This window comes from Lissotriton vulgaris, chromosome 12 (assembly GCF_964263255.1).
Source record: "Lissotriton vulgaris chromosome 12, aLisVul1.2, whole genome shotgun sequence".
Classification (NCBI taxonomy): Eukaryota; Metazoa; Chordata; class Amphibia; order Caudata; family Salamandridae; genus Lissotriton; species Lissotriton vulgaris.
The window spans coordinates 266,451,429-266,473,913 of record NC_141700.1 but is presented as its reverse complement, the minus strand read 5'-3'; the positions used below and the strand labels follow the sequence as shown (position 1 = coordinate 266,473,913).

Below are 22,485 nucleotides of genomic sequence, written 5' to 3'. Positions count from 1 at the left end.
CCATAACTATACCAGTTTCAGATTTGACCTTCTTATTCTTACCTTTTAATTCGAAGTTCTTTAATAATGCAAATCTCCCCACAGGCAAATCCCACACCTTGCGATTTATCTCTAACATTACTTACGCGGACCAGATCTTTTTGAAGTGGGAGCGCTACCAGCCACCTGAGTACCGGGATCTCTTGAGCTTCATTGTCCATTATAAAGAATCGTAAGTTCCAAACTTTGCTCTGCATATGTTCATATTGCCTCTTTCGTGACTTCATTCTAGCTATTTCCCCAAAATGATCCCCATTTATGGTGTGCTCGCTCAATGCAAGGTATTTATTAGACCTCAAAACTGAGGAAGAATGCAATGTCTCTGGGACTTTTTTGGTGTCTTTAGTTGCTAATATGAGAGCATGTCTCCCTGTCCCTTTTGTCGTCTGTCCATCAGTCAGTGCTTTAGGGTTCTGTCACTATGTAAAATATTGATGTTATAAGTCTCTTCTGGCACTTTTGTCTTGCTTTAAACTGATTCTGAAGAACATGGTGGAAGAAGAGATAAAGTGATGTAACAGATTTTAAGTTTGTGCTGGCACCAAATTTCAAACACTCTGTTTATCCACCTCACATGCCAAACATAGTGACTATACCTCTGATATAACACTAAGCTGGAAAAGATTTACTAACTCAATCATTTATAGCCTTTAATTGTTAATCTTTAATTGTCGGTGATGTGGGGCCAGAAATACTAAAATACTGGTTGAAAAAAAGTGTTCACAAATTGTGCACCAATTTTTGCTACCTCTCTGTTTTTGCGATGCAACAAATTTACCAATAGGTCACATCGCAAAATCTCTAGCTGCAGGGGATCATAGAATGACATGCCTCGTCAATATTAATTAGACAGGTCGCTATTGTGACCCCCTGTGATTGGCATGGAAGTCTGCAAGGAATAACAGACCACCATCCTTATGGTCCAATACAAGGAAAAAATTAAAGAGCTTCCAGTACTGGGGAACATTGTGGAAAGCAGGTGGTGACCACTTGCTTTATCTAACTGGGAGATATATATATATATATATATATATATATATATATATATATATATATATATAATTATTATTAATTTTTTTTTTTACACGAAAGATGCGGCACAACACAGTTCCAGTTCAGTTTCAAAGGTAATTTATTGCTCCAAACTCAGACCAACGCGTTTCAGCCTAGAGACAGGCTTTGTTCACGGTAAGTAAGCATACTACTGTTAGATTCTCACCGGCCCAAGCACTGCAGGAACGTAGCATGCACCAATCCCCTTCTCCTGCCCACTGGACACCCACAGGAAAAACACTGTGGGGGTACCTGTGGACCAGAAAAGAGGGTGGTAATGTTGAGGAGACACCAAGTCTACCACCCTTGTAGGTAACAGGACACAGCTCCCTTTGTCTTTACGCTTCTGCACCTGTAGCACAATAGAAAAGAAACAACACCTTTCATAGGTACTGGACCCTAATGTAATCAACCTCCCGTGACCATGCCTTATCCACCCTACAACCCTTCTCACCTGTGGCACTTGCAGGCTTTGCATCGTAAAGAGGTGGAGTACTGCAGCAAAATAACGTTGTACTCATATATCTGCGCTACTGACTTTCGCAGATTCGAGAAGGGAACTATGTATAAAAATGTCCTTATACCAAAAATAATAACCGTGGGGAAAAAGGTCAGGGATGGCAAGCAGCCAATACCAAAAAACCCCGTGGTTGAAAACAAATTAACTCGAAGGGGCAAAGAGCAGGGAAACCCTCCGTTGCGCTATGCAAGCAGCGCTAATGGAATCGAAACCGCCGCGGAGTGACCCGAAACGTCACTTCCGCAAATAACGAGGCGGATCGTACCCTAACCGAGACGCGCTAGTGCTAGCGGCTCGTCTCAGATACTCAGCGGTCAAAACAACAGACACGCTGGAGTGAACGGGAGCCCCCGAGTCACCCTAACCACAATTACTTAACACTACTGGGACTTGAAACGGATAAAGGAAAAAGGGAAGGGAATACCGGGATACCTCTAACTGACTAGTAGAAGAAAGAGAAAAACGGGGAAGGGACAAAAACAAAGAGGAAAGAAACACTAACCCTCCTCACGAGCCCGTGAGAGGGAACAGGTCAGCAACAAGGGATTAAGCAACAGATGAGGAGGCTCAGCTCTGCAGACTTCAGCAACCAACAACCAGGAAGGGGATCCAAACACTGGCAATATCGAGCAATGAGCCAAAGGTAGGACTGGTTTTTATCTACCTATCCCTGGTCATGTGATGGCAAGGCATGGTCACAGAGATAGGACTAGCTCGATTCCTAACAACTACTATGTCTACTATTTATCCCACCTGGCTATTAAGGTGCATTGTGGGACAGGTAGTTCATAAAAATTTTAAAAAGGATTTTTTTAAACATGATAATGACATTTAGCAATTTCAGCACTTAATTCTTATCATTAGGTACTAATACATTGTATAATAGTAGTCACAGTTTTAACTAATTTCTGAGAGTCGCAGTGTTCAAAAGTTATATATATGTTTTGTTTGCATTTGTGGTATAGTACTCTATGTTACCACTGTTTCATCGTATGTTCATGACATTTTACTGGGTATAGTACCCACTTCAATAGTACATGTTTTTTCCTTCCTTTTAGGTTCCCATCGCAATGTTCTATGTTGATCACTGATGTTATTCTAGGTGTACGTAAAGCTCCTCGTCAAAGTTCATCCCTCTGGGCATTTTTGTTTTCAGTCTGATGATGAACTTTGATTCAGTTTGTCGTAATTTACGTTTTCTGTTTCCTCCACGTTCGTTCATCTCAATCATGTGTATGCCATAATATGACATGGCCCTCCAGTCACTTTTTTGACAGGTAGCCATATGTTTGGCAGTTGCGTAGGACATGTCTTTATTTTTGACCGCTCTGATGTGCTCCAAAATACGTTTTTTTAGGGCACAGGTCGTGCTTCCTATGTATTTGGATCCGCATTTGCATTGTATGATATATATCACATGTGTCGACGAACAGTTTATTTTTTCAGTGATAGGGAAACTTTTTCCATCAGTTTCTTCAAAGGTTGTTTTATTGAGGCCAATTTTGCAAGCTTTGCACGCATTACATTTCTTGAACCCTTTTCTTTGGTCAGTTAGCCAATCACTTTGTTTTTTGGTCTTTTTTCTGTGAAATGGCTATGTACCAATTTGTCTTTGAGTGAGGAAGTTTTTTTGTAGGTTATTGTTGGTTCAGTTCCTACAATCTTTCCAATGTCAGGATCCCCTGATATTAGGTGCCAGTATTTTTTAATTTTACTTTTTATAATGCCGCTTTCTTTGTTGTAAGTTGTTACAAAGCGTGGTGGTCCTTTAAGGTCGTTGGTTTTCAATTGAGGAATGAGTAATGTAGTTCTATTTTGCTTGGCAGTTTTCTTTCTACATTTTTCCAGAATTTGTTGACTGTATCCTCGTTTTTTCAATCTCTCAGCTGTTTCTTCTATTTTGATATCCGCATCCTCTTTTTTTGAGCAGTTTCTTTTCATGCGAATGAATTCGCCATAAGGGATGCTAGCTAGCAGTGGTTGAGGGTGAAAGCTAGTTCCATGTAGGATACTGTTCGTTGCAGTTTCTTTGAGGAATAGGGTTGTGTGTAATTGCTCTTCTTCTATGTAGACTTTCAAATCTAGGAAATCAATCTCTTTTTTACTCGTTTTATATGTGATTTCCAATCCAAGGTTATTGTCACATAATTTGGCATAGTAAGTATCAAACTCAACTTGTGTACCGTTCCAAATTAAAAACAAGTCGTCGATATAACGTACCCATAAGATCAATTTCTCTAAGTCAGTTTGATTTGAGGAGTCCCATGCTATGATTTTTTCCCACCAGCCCATGGTAGTATTGGCATAGTTGGGTGAAAAAGAAATACCCATGGAAGTTCCACATTCTTGTCTGAAAAGTTGTTGATTGAATAGGAAAACATTGTTAGTAAGACATAGTTCGATCATTGTCATTAACATTGCAGTATGTTTGAGGTAGCTGATGTTTCTTTGTTTTAAGAAGTAATGACATGCATTTAAACCTACTTCATGTTTTATCGAGGTGTAGAGGGAGACTGCATCGATTGTCACCATCAAGTAATTTTCACTCCAGGAGATATTCTCTAGTATCCGTAAAAATATATATATATCCGGTATGACATACCGGAACGTGTGGGCTATTCTGTGTTTGGCTTAACAAACAAAATTGAAATAAATTAATATCGTGATTCAAACCCTGCTGGTGTGCGGCCCTATTACTTCCGATCCGGAGGTGTTGTGGATGTGCTATACTAAATAGCAGGGGAGGTCTGCTGAGGACCAAACGAATCGCGATCTGCAAGTAACTTTTACCCTACAGTTGAGTGTGTCTGTCCCTCAGCTATCCTGTTGGGGGAACAACTTAATAACTGTCATTGCCAGCCCAGAGTTGAGACACCTGATAACTAGAGGACAAAGCTGTGGGTTACTCCTTATAACTGACATATGTGAATGAATGGGAAATATGAAAAACACATTGGAGGAAACCAAATCATGGGGAAAAGGTTTTAAGGCCATTCAAATAACCAAAAATGAAAGCAATAAAAAAAAGAAAAGATAATTGTAAGAAAAAATCTACCATTACATGGCTTTTATTAGCAGTGAGAGGTTTTGAGTTCTTAGATGTGTGAGGTTTAGGGGTGATGGATGGTCTTTAAGAGGCAGTGAGGGGTTTTAGCGATCAAGAATGGGTGGAGCTTTGGTGTAGTGTTTTTTTGGGGATTAGGATAGGTAATGTTTATTGGTGATGAGGGTTTTTTAGATTTATGGAAGGGCAGAGTCTTAGGCTGGTGAGGGCTTTTAGAGTTCAGTATGGGGTAGAGTTTAAGGGTGGTGAAGGGTTTTTAAGGGTTCAGGAATGGGTGGACTTTAAGGGGTGGTGAGGATGTTGAAGGGTCTGGGATGGTTGGGATGTAGGGATAGAAGGGGGTATTTACAGTCCAGCAGTTGGTGGAGTTTAGGATAGTAAGAGCTTTTAGGGTTCAGAGATGGGTGGAGTTTAGGGGTCAGGGACGGTCGAAGTTTAGGTGTGGTGAGCAGTTTGCAGGGTTCAGGGATAAGTGGAGTTAAGGGATAGAAAGGGCTTTTAGGTGTCAGGCATTGGGGAAGTTTAAAAGTCATAGATGGATGTAGTTTAGGTGTTGTGTCTTAAGGTGGCAGAAATGGATGGTGTTTAGGGGTCGTGAGGGATTTAGGATGGATGATGCTTAGGAGTAGTGAGGCATCAGTGAATTAAAAGTATTTGAAGTAATTGGTTGACAATGTTATGTAGATGATATAAATCAGAAATAATGTTCCCTGAAGTAAAGCACTATAACAAATACCTTCAACAAAAATGTATAGAAAGTAAGACCTGCAACCATTGCATTACCATCTTAAAAAAATAAGCATGAAAAGCTCACTTAAACAGAAAACAGTCTCTGAAGTGGTTTCTATGAAATGATGAATGTCATTCATCCTGCAAATTTCCATTAAACCGTTTAGATTAAATGTTTTCACAGTAATGGTATATCGTGAAATACTTTATCTATGAAATCATACACATCTAATAACACATGGTAAGATCAATGTAGATAGTAAGATACGCTTGCTGCAGTTTAATTATTTCAATCATTGGTCTCGCTACTTGATTGGCTGACGTGCATTTACTTTCTTGTTGAGATAAAGTGAAGCAGCCATTTTTTTCCTTTACCATGTTGTTTTGGACTTTGCATGCAGTAGTTCTTCACCTCCCTAAGGTTTCTGCTTTTAGTGCCCTAGGTGCCTTTTCATGGTCTCTGTTTATGGTCCCAGCACATAACCTAGAGGCATGATAGTGTACTAAGGGGGCCATGAAAAGTTGGCTAAGAAGCAGGTAGAAGACCGAGGTGTACTAGGCATGATGACAGTTTAAAAGAGGTTCATAGTGCCTCTCCCATGCTGACTTTCTACCCAATATCCATAGCCAGCAGGTGACACTGTCTTGTATCATGATGACAGTGAGGACTGTGAAACTTTGAAACATTCATCTAACCTTGCAAAGCACAGAAACCTAAAATAAATATATTTTCAAAGTGTTCTCCAATCTACTGGTCATACCTGTGTGGACACAATTCACCCTCTTATTTTAAGACCCGCTGAGATGTGGCACTACACTGGAGGTGTGGGACTAAACTGAAAATGAATCCACTGTTGACACTGCACAATTGTTACCTTTATTTTTATGTTCACAATGACAGCTTCTTACTTTTGTGATTCTGTAATGTGGTCTGAATTAAGGTTGGTAACTTGTTTGAAATTTGACTGAATATGTGTAGTACATACTATTGGATCAGTGTTAGAGTGTATGGTGCTTTGAAAATATGGTAGAATTGGTCCCATCTCATTATACGTCTGTGCTTTGCCTTTACTACATCACCTATTTATTTTTGTTTCAGACCATTTCAGAATGTGACAGAGTACATTGGCCAGGATGCCTGTGGTGCCAACAATTGGAATGTTGTGGATCTGGATCTCCCTTTAAACAACGAACAAGACCCGACAGTTACTTTGATGAACCTCAAGCCTTGGACACAATATGCTATTTTTGTTCGTACTATTACTCTAACCACAGCAGAGGAAGGCCGGAACATGGGGGCACAGAGTGACATTGTTTACATTCGCACTAAGCCAGCTTGTAAGTCTTCGCATCAAAATCCACAATCTAAGCTTTCATTAAAATATTTGGGAGCTTTTGGTCAATGGGATAAAGTCAACTTGGTAGCAAGGGCATGGAAGTCGTGGCAGCTGAAAGCACCCACAAACCCCATATAGCGTAGATAATCTATAAACTGTTCTTGATAAAGTCTTACTTTTTGATCTGAACAGAATCCTGGATGGACATCAATCTCAGTTCTGAAATTCACCCATCTATACATAGTTCAGTCCCATGTTAAAAATCTCTTTAACCGATTACCACAACTGACAGACTGGTTTCTCTTCCTTCTTGAACTAGTGCAAAAGGGATCAGCAGTAATTAACAATCAATATGGTTTCATTTGTCTCAAGATACTGATACTAAACAGCTCTGTCCATTTAACTGGAGAAACCATTTTACATTTTAGGAATGAGCACTGCTGGCTCCATTGAGAGGATACAAACCAGGTACTGTGCTCAACAGCTCTCTTAATAGTACACTCTTTAAAGTATATCCACATTCACAAACAATTACCAAAACTGTCAGTTCTGCAAAATGTTATCTTTGCATATCCCACTGCTCTGTTATGAATACAGGCTGATAAAATTAATATAAACTTTTATTTTAAATCAAGAAAACAACCATTGGTATCCCAAAAGGTATTCGGTTTAATCCTTCATGGATGAAGTCATCAAATTCTCAAGTGCTTCAGGATTTTGCTTCAGAAATTTGCTTACAAGCTCCTCTTGGTATCTGGTGTCACCGTACAGACAAAAATCATTGAGAAACCTCTGAATTTGTGCACAATTTACCAGACCATATGACTTTATGGTCTTTGGGCTGGGATTTTCGGCATGATTAGTGTCATAGACTTGTAGTAGATGAAGAGGCTGAATGTGGTAGATTAAGCATGACACAAATTGCTGCTTGATGAACCATAATTCTTCACCATTCTTTGGGAAATTACAACAAGGGCTGGGCGACAGTATTCTAATCCTTTAAAAATATTAAATTAAGACTTTTATATTGCTTTAGATTGTTCTTGTTTATTTGACTGCCAAATCTTTTTTGGGTCATAACTGAGTGTTGGTGCTGCTAACAGTGATGTAACATGCTCTGTACTGTTCTCTGAATTCATCAATCCATGCATTTTGTTGATATATTTTTTAATTGTTGATGCTGATTTATCATCCATTACCCTCCAAGGTGACTTGTTGCTATGTAAGGGATTAATTTAAGACTTTTTTGTAGGTCGATGAACAGCACATTGGCATTTTAGTGGTTTACTTGTGGTTTATAAAAATGTGAAACCAAGAAATAGCTGGAGAACATGGTGTGAGTGAATGCCCTGTGTGTCCAGCGATTGCTTGCACAGCCTGTTATGGCTGATGTGAGAGTATATGCACCCCTGGGTGAGGGAGTTGGCGGAGCGCGTGGAGGGGTGTGTACATGCCAGCTTATATGCAACTTTACCAAAGAACTCTTGATGAAGGTCACTTTGTTGCGTGGAGATAATGTTGCACCAGAGTTTTTCAAATTGTTATCTTTTTCACAGCTCCTACAGTTCCACGGGATGTAATTTTCATGTCAAACTCCTCTTCCCATCTTATTGTACGCTGGAAGCCACCAACGCAACGTAATGGAAACATCACCTATTACCTGGTACTCTGGCAGCAGCTGGTGGAAGACTCTGAACTGTATGTCAATGATTACTGCACAAAAGGTGAGAGATGATGTGAAGAGAGTACCTGTTCATCAATTAGAATGCTTGGCCACTTTTCATCTAAGAGTATTCATCACCTGTATTAGTGAGCAGAACACTCAACAGGCAATGTTCTACCTAGTTTTGATTCATAAAATTGAGAAAATGCTCAGAAAAGGGAACAATAATCGAGACTATTGGAAACATGGGACATTACCCTAGCTTCCTCTTGAACACCCTAGTAATTTGTGCTGACAGTGATATTTCATAAGGAGATGTGACGCTTTTGTTGCAGAAGATTTAAGGTCAATAATAGATTGTTTTATTTATTTAAACTTCTAGCTTCGAAAAAAGAAGTTATTTAAAAAATAAAATATATCATTCGACTTTTATCTTCTTGAAAATAAAACATTTCCAATCAGGAATAAGAATGACTATACTAAACAATTGTACTCCTAGCATTCAAAAGTAGGGAGTGAGGCAAACCTGAAAAACCTTACGTGGAGCTGTGAGAATCACCACTTAATAATTATTTATTTTTAATGGAGTCTTTAACGTGACAAACCCATGACTGCCCCATTGCTGTATCGAATATTGAAGAAAATTGCAATACTTATGTAACAAGGGATGGGTCTGGTAAAAATGGAAATCTGATTTTAGTTCTGTAAATAAGAGCAACTAACTTCCTAACAATTGCCCATACAGCGAAAATGTTTTTTTGATGAGGTGTAATAGAAAATAATTCAAATTTTACATAATGTTAGCATTCATTTACTGTGGTGTAAAGTGCTACATGAATAATGTAGCCATTTACCCAAGATTTCTTTCAAACTTTGAGTTCGGGACATCCAATAAATTAGAGTTCCAAATTTCAGAAATAAAATAAAGTGCTTATTAGAAATGGAGGGTCTCTGGTTGGCAGAGGTATGTACCTTTGTCTGAGTAGGGACCCTTGCTTCTAGTCAGGATAAGAGGGATACACACTCTAAATAACTCTTGCTCACCCCCTTGGTAGCTTGGCATGAGCAGACAGGCTTATCCTAAAGGAAATGCATAAAGTATTTGTACTCAAAACATATAGTAACACAGTGATAACCCCACAAATGGACACTACACCAGTTTAGAATATTCATGTCTAAACCAAACAAGACCAAAACAACAAAAATCCAACATACATGTAATAAGATTCTGAATAAAAACAGTTATTTCCAAAATAAAGCTCGTAGAAAACAAAGCGTTTCACCTGGGGCTATTACAATTTAGTGACAGCAATAAATCCAAAGTACGACGCTGACCGCGAGAGTCGCACGGACCCCCAAATAAATAGTACCTTTGTAAACCAGATCTATAATGATGCACAGTGTCGTGGAGGTGAAGCATCGGTTCTGAGATTGAGGCCAGCTCCTTGGCTGCCACGGTGGAGGCGAGGTGTCGTGTCCACGAGGTGTCGATTCCAGGATAGGGGAAGTCAGTTGCGTCGGCTGTGAGGCATCGGTTTTGTAGACGATGCTAATTCAGCGAGTTTTTGGAGTCACCCTCGGCGGTTATCGGCACCATGATTACAAGATGTAGGCGCTGGCAAGGACGGAGTTGGTGCAAGTGCTGGCGTCGGGAATGCCAATAATTGCAGGCGTCGAAGGGCATCGGAGATGCGGTGAAGGCCGGGCAGTGCAAAAGAGGCAGTACTCCCCCTTACAGCTCTCCAGCTCTTCTCCTTGGCAAGGGTTCCTCGTGAGTCCAGAAGTGATTTAAAGTTCAGGGGTTTAAGGTCCACTACTAATAATCCATTTAGTATTTGTTCTCTTTGTGTAAGGGTCTCTGGGCCCAGTCCAAACCAGTTCTGTCCTCACTGCTACAGTATGACCACAGAGGGTAGAGACCGCATTGTGCAAGGGAGACAGGCCCTATTCAGGTCTAAAGAAAAATCCTCCCACTACTCTAAATGCAGCCAAGCGCCATTCAGCTCAGCGCTGAGTCATCCTGGAAGGACTAGGCACACCTCAACCCTCCCAGAAGCTATCTACTGTGAATGCACATCTCCAGCCCCAGCCCTAGCCCTAGACAAGGCAAACATTCACCCCCAGGCACAACGATCTGGGTTTAATCCATCATTCCGTTGCTCACAAGTGGAACAGGTATGCCCAGATGTGGGTCCCATGCTCACTACACCACTGTATTCAAGCTAGCCTGGCTGATGAAGAGCGATGCCCTGAAACCAGTCCCAGGATGCTTGTTTCCGGTCCAGGGAGGACCTGGCCTGGCAGTTCGGGCTGGGCTGTTTCCACAAGTAACAGGGTCAAGACTGATTTGTGTGTGGCTTGGTCCAAACTGGGGTGGTGTGGGGAGGAAAAGAATGATGAATTTAACCCAGATCCTTGTGACTGGGGGTGAATGTTTGTATTGTCCAGCATTCAGTCTATCAATTTTTTCTTTTGCATACTTTCTAAAAGTGGCATTTTAAAACTCACTATTTAAAAAACATCTTTACTAAAAGTTGTGCTAATGAATTCGGAGTTAAGAGAGCCAAAACGTTATTTCTGTATCCTTTCCCAATGGGAAGTTATACTTGTAAGATGTTACAAAGTATCTCCCATGTTATCCTATGGTACAGATAGCCTTTAAATACAAAAAAAGTTAATTGGCAGTATTTCGCTATCAAGACATGATTACACATACCAGTACATGTCCTACCTTTCACATACACTGCACCCTGCCCATGGGGGTACCGTGGGCCTACCTGAGGGGTGTCTTACAAGTGAGAAAAAAGGGAAGGTTGGGCCTGGAAAGTGGGTGTACTTGCCAGGTAGGCATGGTAGTTATAAACTGCATGCACAGGCACAACAGTGGTAGATCTGATGCACATTTACAGGGCTACTCAGGTGGGTGGCACAATCCATGCTGCAGGCCCACTAGTTTTGAAATGACAGAAAGGTGTCAAGGGAGGTTTATTTTAAATATTCGTGATAAATCTGAGACCACTAATTCTGAGGTTTTTGAGCATTTATTCTGCTTCGTTTTGATACTTCAAAAAGACATTCATAAATCAATTGGACATGTCTTTTAACCCCTTCGGGCTGATGACGAGCTGGGCTCGTCATGGCGTAGCCTCCTCGCACGCTGATGCCGAGCCCAGCTCGTCATGAATAATGGGATTTACTAAATCTGAGCGTGCGAGCGGAATTCCGCTCGCACGCATGTGGTTAAAAGGAAACAACACATTAGTAAATCACATGATTGCAACACATTTGTATGCATGATTTAAAACCATTTCCTTTGTGAGACAATGTATACATCACATACATAATACGAAAACTTTATTTGTGACAAAATTATATACAGCAAACCGATGATCACAAGACAAACATCGGTAAATTATGTGTGCCAGCCTGAAATAAACCAGTCCTGCATTTGCACTGAAAACACAAGGCGGACAATTTCTCATTCAAAGACACATGTCCACTGTCCTGCCTGTGGGAGAATTTGGGGTGCATATCCTACTTAAGAGTGTTGATACCTCGAAAAAGGGGGGGGGGATAATTTCTAATCAGTCCCACCCTGTTCTACCTTCCCCCATACTCAACAGCTAATGCATTTCGAATCCCCAACAATTCCGGGATTCTCTTCAGGACTCGGACTTGGTTTTGATTGGGTTCTCAATTATGCTGCAGACAGATGTCCTTTATCTGTTCTTCAATTCATAGTATTAATCAAGGCTTAAATTTTATGGGTGTGTGGAAGCTCTTGATAATGATTTAAAAATGGTCCAGGATCTTGAGACCCGTGGAATTTAGTTTGAGCTTGTAAGCGCGTCGCAGTGAATTTCTTCTGCAATAATCCTGACTGTTTCCTTTCATTTCAGCCATGCGAAAGCAGTTAGAAAATCATCTTGCTCCTCTAATTCCAACCGGCAGGCCCACTAGTAGCATTTGATTTACAGGCCGTGACTCACACAGTGCCCTTTACTAGGGACTTACCAGGTAATCAAATATGCCAATCAGGGAGAACAAATCATGATAACAATTACTCAGAGAGCATATGCACTTTAGCACTGATCACCCGTAGTAATGTGCTCAGAGTCCTAAAGCCACCAAAACCGGGTCAAAAACAGGAGGCCAAAAAGCAGAAATGTCTGGGATGAACCCGCTGGAAAAGCCTAGTCTAACAGTCCTGATGCACAAGGTATGAGGAAGCCCTCATAATTGGAGGCTCCCTCTAGTCTCTCCGCTATATTTTCACAACTCAAAGCACTATGCACCTCCACTTAATTGCTATTTTACTCAGCATATTAAAGCTTGATCTTTTCTAGCATTTGCTCCTCACTGTAACTCAATAGATCAAACCAACCAATTAGTTCTGCTTTGGGTGGAAATTAATGTGTATTTTAGATAGTCAATGATGTGTAATGTTGCCTAACACACAACGGACCGTATTAAAGAAAGTGCCCCTGGGGCGCAACGTGCGTTTGCACCCACTTTGGGTGCCCCGGGCACTTTTGTATTACAGAAGGGGAAGCAGACACTTGTACAGTAATACCGGTAGCGCTGGTGCACATAAAGCGCTATTACTGTCTACAGGGTGAGTTCCCTAATTTTTATGGGGGCTACCCCATGGAAAAAAGGGAATCTCTTTGCCTCTGTGCCTGAGTCATATTACAGACTTGATTACCACCAACAGGGGCAGCCCTAAGACCTGAATCTGGGGCAAAGTAAAAACTGGAATCCTAACAAAAGTTCAAGACTTTTAGTATTGAAGCAAAATGGGGGGGCAAAGGCCGTCCCTCAGGAGGCCTTTCAACCTGGGTGGGGTCCCACCTGGCATGCAGGGCCACACCCACGGAAACCAACTCTTGTGACTTCCAATGTGTCTCCCTAGAATGGCCATGCGGAGGGAAACTTGTAGTGATAAACTTTTATTCGAGGCCAGTTGGGGTTGCTGCAATATCAGGCACAGTGGAAGACCTAGCATTTTTTCTCGATACACACAACTTTTCCTCCCCTTTAATAATAGGTGGCGACTTCAATAATCAATTCGAACCACTCCCCGCCTACGTGGAAGGTATATCTGCCGAGGAGGATGAACTATGGGATATTCCCTCCTTGGCAGATGTAGTCACAAAGACATGCTCCCCCCTTGCTATTCAGATAATGTCCCTCACACTCAGTCACTCTCTTAGGGCATGTAACGGCCGGATGGAGGGTGATATTCCGCCCAAAAACACCTTCAACAGGCTGGGACACGAATCAAGGATTGACTACATAATGGTACCCACCAGAGACTGGAAGAGGGTGAAAGACTTCAGAATCATCCCCAGACATGATAGCGACCACAATCTGCTCACACTAAAGTTCGAGACCCCTTATCGTCAACTAGAAAAGGTAGATCCCAATGCACCACCCCAGTCCGACCTAGTGCTAACCAGCAACAGACGCAAAATTAAATGGACCAAATTGTTGGAAAATCAATCCAATGTTGAAAGACTCTATGCTCTAATCGCACCTGCCCTGGAAAAAGTAGAGTGCTGTGTGAACTTACTGGGGAGCGAATTAGAGACTAACATCATGGGTAGCCTGAACCCTCAGGTTCACCTGGCTGCACTCGGGAACATCCACTCGGAGCTATGTACCAACCTTGCAGATATATTGAACCCAGTGGCCAGGCTTCGCAAGCCCAAAAAGAGAAGAGCGACTTGGTTCAACTCCTCCTGCAGGCAAGCAAAAACTCTTCTTCTCGAATCACTGAAAGCCCGAGAATCCCCAACCGAAATCAGGGAGAAACGTCTTTCCTATAAATCTGCCCTCCACACCGCAAAAATAGAATGGGATGAGGAGAACTGGTTAAAGATAACAGCCGCCCTCGCGTGCCAAGACTCGCGGACATTCTGGCAAATCGTTAGGCATGGCTCGCCTGAACCACTTGCAGCTGTCGAGGCTTGTATTGCACCTTCTGTCTGGGAGGAACATTTCAAAAACCTATATCTCCCACATAACAGCGACAATGGAAGCAGCAAACATGGTGGAGAGTCCTCCTACTTTACAAACAGGACAACTGGGATTGAGGGCTTCACTTTAGAAGAAATCACCCTGGCAATCTCCTCCCTGCCTGCTGGTAAGGCGCCGGGCCTAGACAGGCTACCAGGAGATCTTTACAAACATGAACCCAGTGTTTGGGCCCCCTATCTAGGGGTACTATTTAATGCTATCCTGAAGGGCCTGCCAATTCCTTCCACCTGGCCAGGGGCTGAAATTGTGCCAATTTTTAAAAAGGGTTTGCCCCTTCTTCCTGCAAACTACAGGCCCATAAGCCTAATTGATGTTTCCCAGAAACTCTTTTCCAAACTTTTGCTAAACCGTCTACATGAGTGGATCAGGGACTATAACATCTTGAGTCCCTTTCAGGCAGGTTTTAGGGAAAAGGTCTCCACAGTGGACCAGGTCTTTCGTCTGTCCATGATACACTGGAAAACAGTACTACTGGAGGGTGGCAGCCTCTACACGGTATTTGTGGACCTAAGGGCAGCGTTCGACTTGGTACCAAGGAACAAGTTGTGGGAGGTCCTTGATAATTTGGGGGTCCCTGATGGTCTCTTGAAAATGATAATACGCCTCCACACTAGAAACTATGCCCAGGTTAGATGTGGTAGGATGGGAGAATTGTCTGCGAAGTTCCCCGTTGGCAGGGGGGTGAGGCAGGGTTGTGTCCTCGCACCTACCCTGTTTTGCCTCTACGTCAATGGGGTAATTGCCCATTTAGCAGGTGTAACCAACTCTGATGCACCGAAATTGGCCTCCGAGAGGGTATCAGCCATCATGTTCGCTGACGACACACTGCTTTTATCCAAGTCGGCAAAAGGTATTCAGTGTACCCTTGATGGTTTTGTGGACTTCTGTGGAACCCATGGGTTAGAAATTAACGCTACAAAGACTAAATTCATGGTCTTCAACCCTCCACAGAAATTCCACTTCTGTCCCAGCATTTTACATACTAAACTAGAAAGGGTAAACACCTTTGAATACCTAGGAATCATTGTGAACGACAAATTTACCTGGAGCTCCCACCTGGAAAAAGCGGCACTGAAACTGACCCAGCACTCGGGAGGTGTAATGAAGCTCGTGGCAAATAATAAATCCTCGGTTAGGCCGATTGGCCCCCCACTACAGATCTACAAATCCCAGGCCAAGGGGGCCGCCCTCTATGGATCTGAACTCTGGGGCCACGTAAACACATCTAAATTGCTGATGGTGGAAAACAGATTCATTCGTAACCTTGTAGGGTTACCACCGAGCACCCCCCTCGTTCCGCTGAGGATGGACCTTGGCTTACGACCGCTTAATGAGGAGCTAGTTCTACGCCCACTGGCCTTCTGGCGTAGACTATGGTCAACCCCTGAACTGGACAGCTATAGAGAAGGTCTACGAGAGATTCTAGCCACACCAGGTGCCGGAAAAATCAAATGGCTCTCCCACATTAAGCTTGAACTGGTGGCTGCAGGTTTCTCAGGTATGTGGTCCGACCCCCAGAATGAGTGTCAAACCCTCTCTAAAAAAGATCTAGCCAGGTCTTATCGAGAATTTAAACTCTCACAGACTCTTAACCATCTAGATCCTGGGTCCTTGACAGAGTCCTTTTTCTCCCATAAGGCGAACTACAATATGGAACTGACTCTAGATAAAATTTATCCCAATGTACTGAGAAAATTATACCTTCAGTGGAGGCATGGCTCTCTTCCAATTAAATCTTTTACAGCCAAATGGAACCACGATCCCAGCAGTACATGTCCTGCTTGTAGAACCACCGATGAAAGCGAGCTCCACATTCTCTTCTTTTGTCCTGCTTACCAGGGGATTCGCAGGCACTGGATTCTCCCCCTATGCAGGAACCTCGGATTCTACAAGTGTATGCAGGCTTATAGAGTTCTAAAAACTGATTTGTCAGACCAAATTGTATTTGCAATGGCCAAATACCTGGGCGCCCTTTGGTTCATCAGAAGGAAATATCTCTAAATTGTAGGCTGAATACGGATCTGTCTTATTACATGCAGGTTTCTTTCCAGTAATGTTTTTATGCGTTTTTATGCGTTTTACATTTCTTTGTACAAATCATTTTAACATATGTGTAACGTGATTGTCTTTTATGGTAAAATTCTTACCGAAATAAAGGTTTTTCAAGATATCTTATGTAGCGTATAATACAGAATAACACCAAAGAATCAAACAAAAAAGAATAAAGAGAAAAATATGACAACATTACAAGAAATGTTCTACCAAGTGATACCCCTACACAAATAAAAAAAAATACAAATTGTTAATAAGATAATGATAATGGCAACAATAGAACAACATTGGCACTCAATAAGTTACACAAACAATCATAAAGGCAACACACTGTGTAAACATAAAAAGTGGCTGAGGAAAGTTACATATATGTAGTTTGGATAAGACAAAAACAAAACATAGCAAAGACTGCATCCTCTTCAATCCAGGCCACATGTAGGTGTCGACTGTGTTTCGACCACAATAAAGTATTCAACTATAGCGTCATATTATTGTTCGTGTATGCTATTACGAATAAGATAATGAATTTTCAATACAATTTTTAATTCTTAATTTTGGATTCTCATCGTTAACTGTCTATGCACTATATTGTAATATTAGGTTTTGTAAAATGCAATGGTGAAGTTAAGATTGATGACATCATTCACTACTAGATGGCGCATATTTCTAAGCTATCGGTATTGTCTAATGTCGATGGTTACCTGGAACATGTTTGATAATTGGTACAAAGAGGGTATGTTAGCATGCAATGGCTATATTTTAATGAATAGGACGTTTATACAATTAATTGACAAACACACGATAAGAGTGTATGTAGATGGCATTAGGCATCTTTCAAATATTGGTATACATTGAGAACACGGCGACAGTGCCGACGTATGCTATTGATTATATACAATGAAATGAATGAATGATTGATCCACTAGTAACGCATCAGTGTGGGTTAGAAAGAGATGAAATGCAATGTATATATCACATACTCCAAGATGGCGCCACTTTTTTATGCTTCTTGTAGTGTCCATTGTTGATGTTTACCCCTGTACTGGTATGATTAAAAGCCGGCTGCCTGCAGTGTGCCGGTAACACCAAGGAAGGCAAACCGCCAACACGAGTTTGTTCTGAAAATAAAAGATCCCTTAGAACGCCACCTGTGAGTGTTTACTTTTCCTGCAGTATGAGGGAATTTTGAGGAGATATATATATATATATATATATATATATATATATATATATATATATATATATATAACCTACTGGCGGTCGCCAGTAGGTATATATAGTTAGAATTTTCAAAAATCCCATAGAGAAAAAATCCTATGTCTAATAACTTTGGCGTTTGTGGACGGAATCGGCTGAAATTTTCAGGAAAATGGCACATTTTGTTTCTGAGCAGCCCCTGAAAATTTGGGGGGGGTTCGTCAAGGGGGGGCCGAGAAAAAAGGGGGGTCCCAAAACGCGTTTTTCCCATGTTAATTTCCATAGGGCCTTTGGCCTCACTTTTAGCTCGAACGGCTGAATGGATTTGCACGAAACTTGGCAAAATTGTAGGGACTGTTAGCCCGATGTGCCTTTGCTAGGTCTCAATATATGTGCTCCAGTGGATTTTGAGAAATTAACGTTCAAAACAAGATATATATCTGTAACAGCGCTCCGGGCTGCGCTCCGGTCCGCTTACTTTTCGCGAAACGGAACTTTGTGATGCGAAGCTGATTGGCTCCCCGGTGTCTGTCAACATTCTAAACAGTCCTGAGCGGCCGCCATCTTATCTCTCGGTAGGATCGAGAGAGAAGAAGAGGTGAAAAACGAAGGGGGAATTTAATGAAAGGGGGCAAGGTATACCCCTCTTGACCCCCTAGGAATGTTGTTGGGGTTATTAAAGGGTCCCGTGGGGAAAATAAAAATAAAAAATTTTCACGGTAGAAGCGCTTCACGGGCCGTGAACTGGGCCGCAAACTGGTTGCGAAACGGGAATTCGCCATTTTGTGCTTCGTTTTAATTAAATTACTAGGTATAAGGGGGTGCGGGAGACGTATCCTAATCCCTTATGTTTTCTGAGGGTGGCTGAGGAGGCTCATATATGTTGATACATGTCTTCCAGCGGCTGTGCGTGAGCTTTTTTTTTTTTTGCTGCGTGACGTCTGTTAACGTTCGATTCGATGGAAATCAGGAAGTGTTGACCGCCAATTTGTCAGTGCGATAAAATATTTTGTTATAAATGAATCCTTATTGATAAACATTGTCTGCGCCATCTTGCCTTTTTTCCAATGCCACAATTTTGTCGTGCACGGCAGCCATTCTAGATGCCAGGCCGGTCCCAGGCTATCACCTAGCCCTGCGGATGTAGTTTATGGCCCCAGCTGTAGAGAATCCAGACATGCCAACCCTCCCGATTCAGGCGTGAGACTACTGATTTCAGTGCTAGTCTCCCGCCTCCCGATTTCTGCAAGCAAAAACCCGGGGGCATATTACCAACTAGCGATAATTTTTGTCTCTAACTTGTTTAGAGACAAAAATTATCGCCGCACATCGGCGATTTTTATCGCAGATAAACCTTGCTATTAGCAAGGTTTATCGCAAATGCGATAAAAAACGGCCGCAATGCATGAATATCGCTGAAAAGTCAGCGATATTCATGCATTATCGAGCAAATGCTCTTAGCCATGTTATCCACCTCCCATTGGATAACATGGCTAAGAACTGCTCAGGGCAGGTGTTAGCTTTTTGAGATATTCGCGCTTAGCGCGAATATCTCCAAAAGTTGGTAATAGGAGATAGCGATGTTAGGGACTGTTTCCAGTCGCTAACATCTTGGCACGCCCACTTTGCATGTCATTAGTGATAAATATTACTGACATGCAAAGCGGGGCCCAAGATGGTCGCTATCTCCTTTTAGCTGTCACTAACTGGTGTTAGCGACAGCTTGGTAATAGGGAGATAATTTTATCTCCGCTTTCTTGGCTTTTAAAGCCAAAAAAGCAGAGATAAACCCCCTTGATAATATGCCCCACGATTCCTCGGGGGTTTCAGCTGACAAGGCTTGGTATTGTGTTACGTGGTAATTCTTCCAGGAAACGTCAGAGGGTCGATGCAGGGGTTCTAGAAGGGGTGATAAACCATTTAAGCCTCATGAACAAGCGCATGGTCTTTTAAAGATCTGTGAAGTACTCGGGGCGGCGGTGTGTGTGTGTCCTCTTTCAGGAGCGGGCGGGGGGGGGGGGCACTGCCAGCAACTTGCAAGGCCAGGCAGTGTTCAACACTTGCATCACCCTTTCTCTGCCTGCTATTGCGCTCCATGCTTCGGAAAGGTAAGAAAAAGAACGTGCATTTGAGTTTGAAATGTCCGATCCTGTAGCAGTACACTTGCAAAGCCCACACATGAAAATAACCCGATTCAAGGCCCCATTCACCCGATTTTTTAAAAATATATAGCACTCCAACAAAGTAGGATTATAAAACTTTATTAACTTTTAAATATAACGAACGGAACAAAAACTGTAACAAACATTTAAACATTTTTGACAAAAAAAAGCAACAATGGTCAGAAGCTGTCTTTTGTGCGAATAGTCCCAAGGCAGCACAACGTGCTGAGTTCTGGACGGCACCCAGGTGATGTCACCTGGGTGCCGCACTGGTTTTTGGGATCCTACAATGCTGCTCAGAAAAACAGCGTGGGCGTCCCGGGTGGTGCGGGGGGGAGGCCTCGTCAGTAGCGGTCTGTTGTGCGAATAGTCCCAAGGCAGCAGAACGCGCTGAGATGTGGATGGCACCCAGGTGATGTCCAGTAAACTGCCGCACTGGTTTTGGTATCCTACAATGCTGCTCCGAAAATTGGCGTGGGGCGGCCCGGGGGGGGGGGGGGGCGTGGGGGAGGCGGCGTGAACGGGCCTCCCCAGGTGGCGGCCATCCAGCTGAGTTGCGCCCGCTCTTGCGGCTACAGCGTCTCGCTCACCATGTAGTTGAGTTGCTCCCACTCTTGCAGTGCAGCGATAGGCGGCTGCCACAGGACTCTTAAAATGGCGGCCGGCTCTTCGGTTTTGGGCCTGGTCCACTAAAATGGCCCTGGGACACCTTGGAACTTGGACGCTTGCCTGCTAGGGCTTGGGCTCCATTCTCGAAAGCGTCCCCTCAGCCGTGAAGATTCTACAAAAGTCTTGGGGGCCCTCGACTCCTGCAGGCTTCCGGTGGGGAGCGGCTGCCATGATTGCTCGCGGAATGACCACGACGGAGCCACGAGATGGTGGTGCTCTCATGCTGACGCCAGCTTCAGTCTGAATCATCCAGAAACAAGGTGGGGCTTTCATCGTTTGGGAAAAAAAAATGTTCTAAACCAATGAAAAGTGTTATTTTTAGGTCATATGACCAAGCCTTCCATCTTTAGGAAACCAAAAGTAAAATGAACCAATGAAAAGTTTTATAAACAAGTCACATGACCTGTTATGCGGCATAGGGCTACAAAAAGCGTAGAAAATCCGTTGGCACGTGAGGCGGCGTCCGTAGCGGACCGATGTGCGAATAGGCCGAAGGCAGCACAACGCGCCGAGATCCGGATGGCACCGAGGTGGTGTCCAGCAAATTGCCGTACTGGTGTGGCCATCCTACAATGCTGCGCCGAAAGACGGCGTGTCCAGCTGAGTTTCGGTCACTCTTGCGGTACAGTGACTCGAACGCGCCGAGATCCGGATGGCACCGAGGTTGTGTCCAGCAAGTTGCCGCACTGGTGTGGCCATCCTACAATGCTGCGCCGAAAGTCGGCGTGGGGTGCCCCGTTGGCTTATGAGGTGATGTCAGTAGTGGTCCGATGTGTGAATAGGTCGGAACCAGCACAAGGCGCCAAGATCCGAATGGCAAGTCCTGGATGTTGAGTGCCATAGTTGAGAGTTCTGAGCAGTGCTTGTAAGACTATCTGAAGCTTATTTGCACCTGCTGCAGCTTCACTATTGCCCGAGGTGGTGTCCAGCAAATTGCCGCACTGGTGTGGCCATCCTACAATGCTGCGCCGAAAGACGGCGTGTTCAGCTGAGTTCCGGTCACTCTTGCGGTACAGTGACTCGAACGCGCCGAGATCCGGATGGCACCGAGGTTGTGTCCAGCAAGTTGCCGCACTGGTGTGGCCATCCTACAATGCTGCGCCGAAAGTCGGTGTGGGGTGCCCCGTTGGCTTATGAGGTGATGTCAGTAGTGGACCGATGTGTGAATAGGTCGGAACCAGCACAAGGCGCCAAGATCCGGATGGCAAGTCCTGGATGTTGAGTGCCATCGTTGAGAGTTCTGAGCAGTGCTTGTAAGACTGTCTGAAGCTTATTTGCACCTGCTGCAGCTTCACTATTGCCCTGGTGTGGCCAAAGATCGCCCATGACATAGGCGGCCGGCTCCCGAGGTCCGGCGGAACTTTTTTCCTTTTCCTTTCTGCTTCTTGTCCCACAATCCGTTTCACCTGAAGACACGACCAGGTCCCTGAATGTGTGCAGGGGGACGCTATTGATTGAATGAAAATGGCGGCTTGACACAAAGCTGACTCAAGCGTTGCTGTTGATGCTATACAGACAAAAATTGGTTTTCAGTTTGTACATTCTTCAGGATTTTTTTTTCCATCCAAGGCTGATTGAGAGTTTGTAGAAAAATGGCTTCAGATTTTCCACATATTACTCTTCAACATTCTTCCTAAATGTAACAATGTGAGACTCACTAGGAGAACGGCTGTTTATCTTTCCTTTCAAAATGCTGCCAACAATATTTTCTGAATGGAAGACACCATCTTGTAGCATAAAGGGCCGAAAGGGGTTCTGGTCTGGCCGATGGTTGGTGGAGACATTTTGACTATATCTTGGACCTGCCCGGCCTCGCCCAAAATGGCGCCGGTATAAATGGGACTCGTAACTCCTTGTTGTGTACTGGTTGAACAACCTTGATATCACGAGATATGAATGCAGTTTTGATGCTCATGGCGGGCGGGGACGAGAATTGATTGAATATTTCGACATCCCTATTG

The 22,485-nt window shown here is 43.2% G+C and overlaps 1 protein-coding gene across 1 annotated transcript in view; it reads left to right on the top strand.

Moving 5' to 3' along the window:
- Positions 1-22,485, top strand: part of INSRR (insulin receptor related receptor) — a 736,218-nt gene that overhangs the window by 469,345 nt on the left and 244,388 nt on the right. The window contains exons 7-9 of the mRNA XM_086945015.1: positions 85-211; positions 6,505-6,743; positions 8,299-8,466. Of these exons, the coding sequence (XP_086801141.1) occupies positions 85-211; positions 6,505-6,743; positions 8,299-8,466 (534 nt within the window). The remainder of the gene's footprint in view (positions 1-84; positions 212-6,504; positions 6,744-8,298; positions 8,467-22,485) is intronic.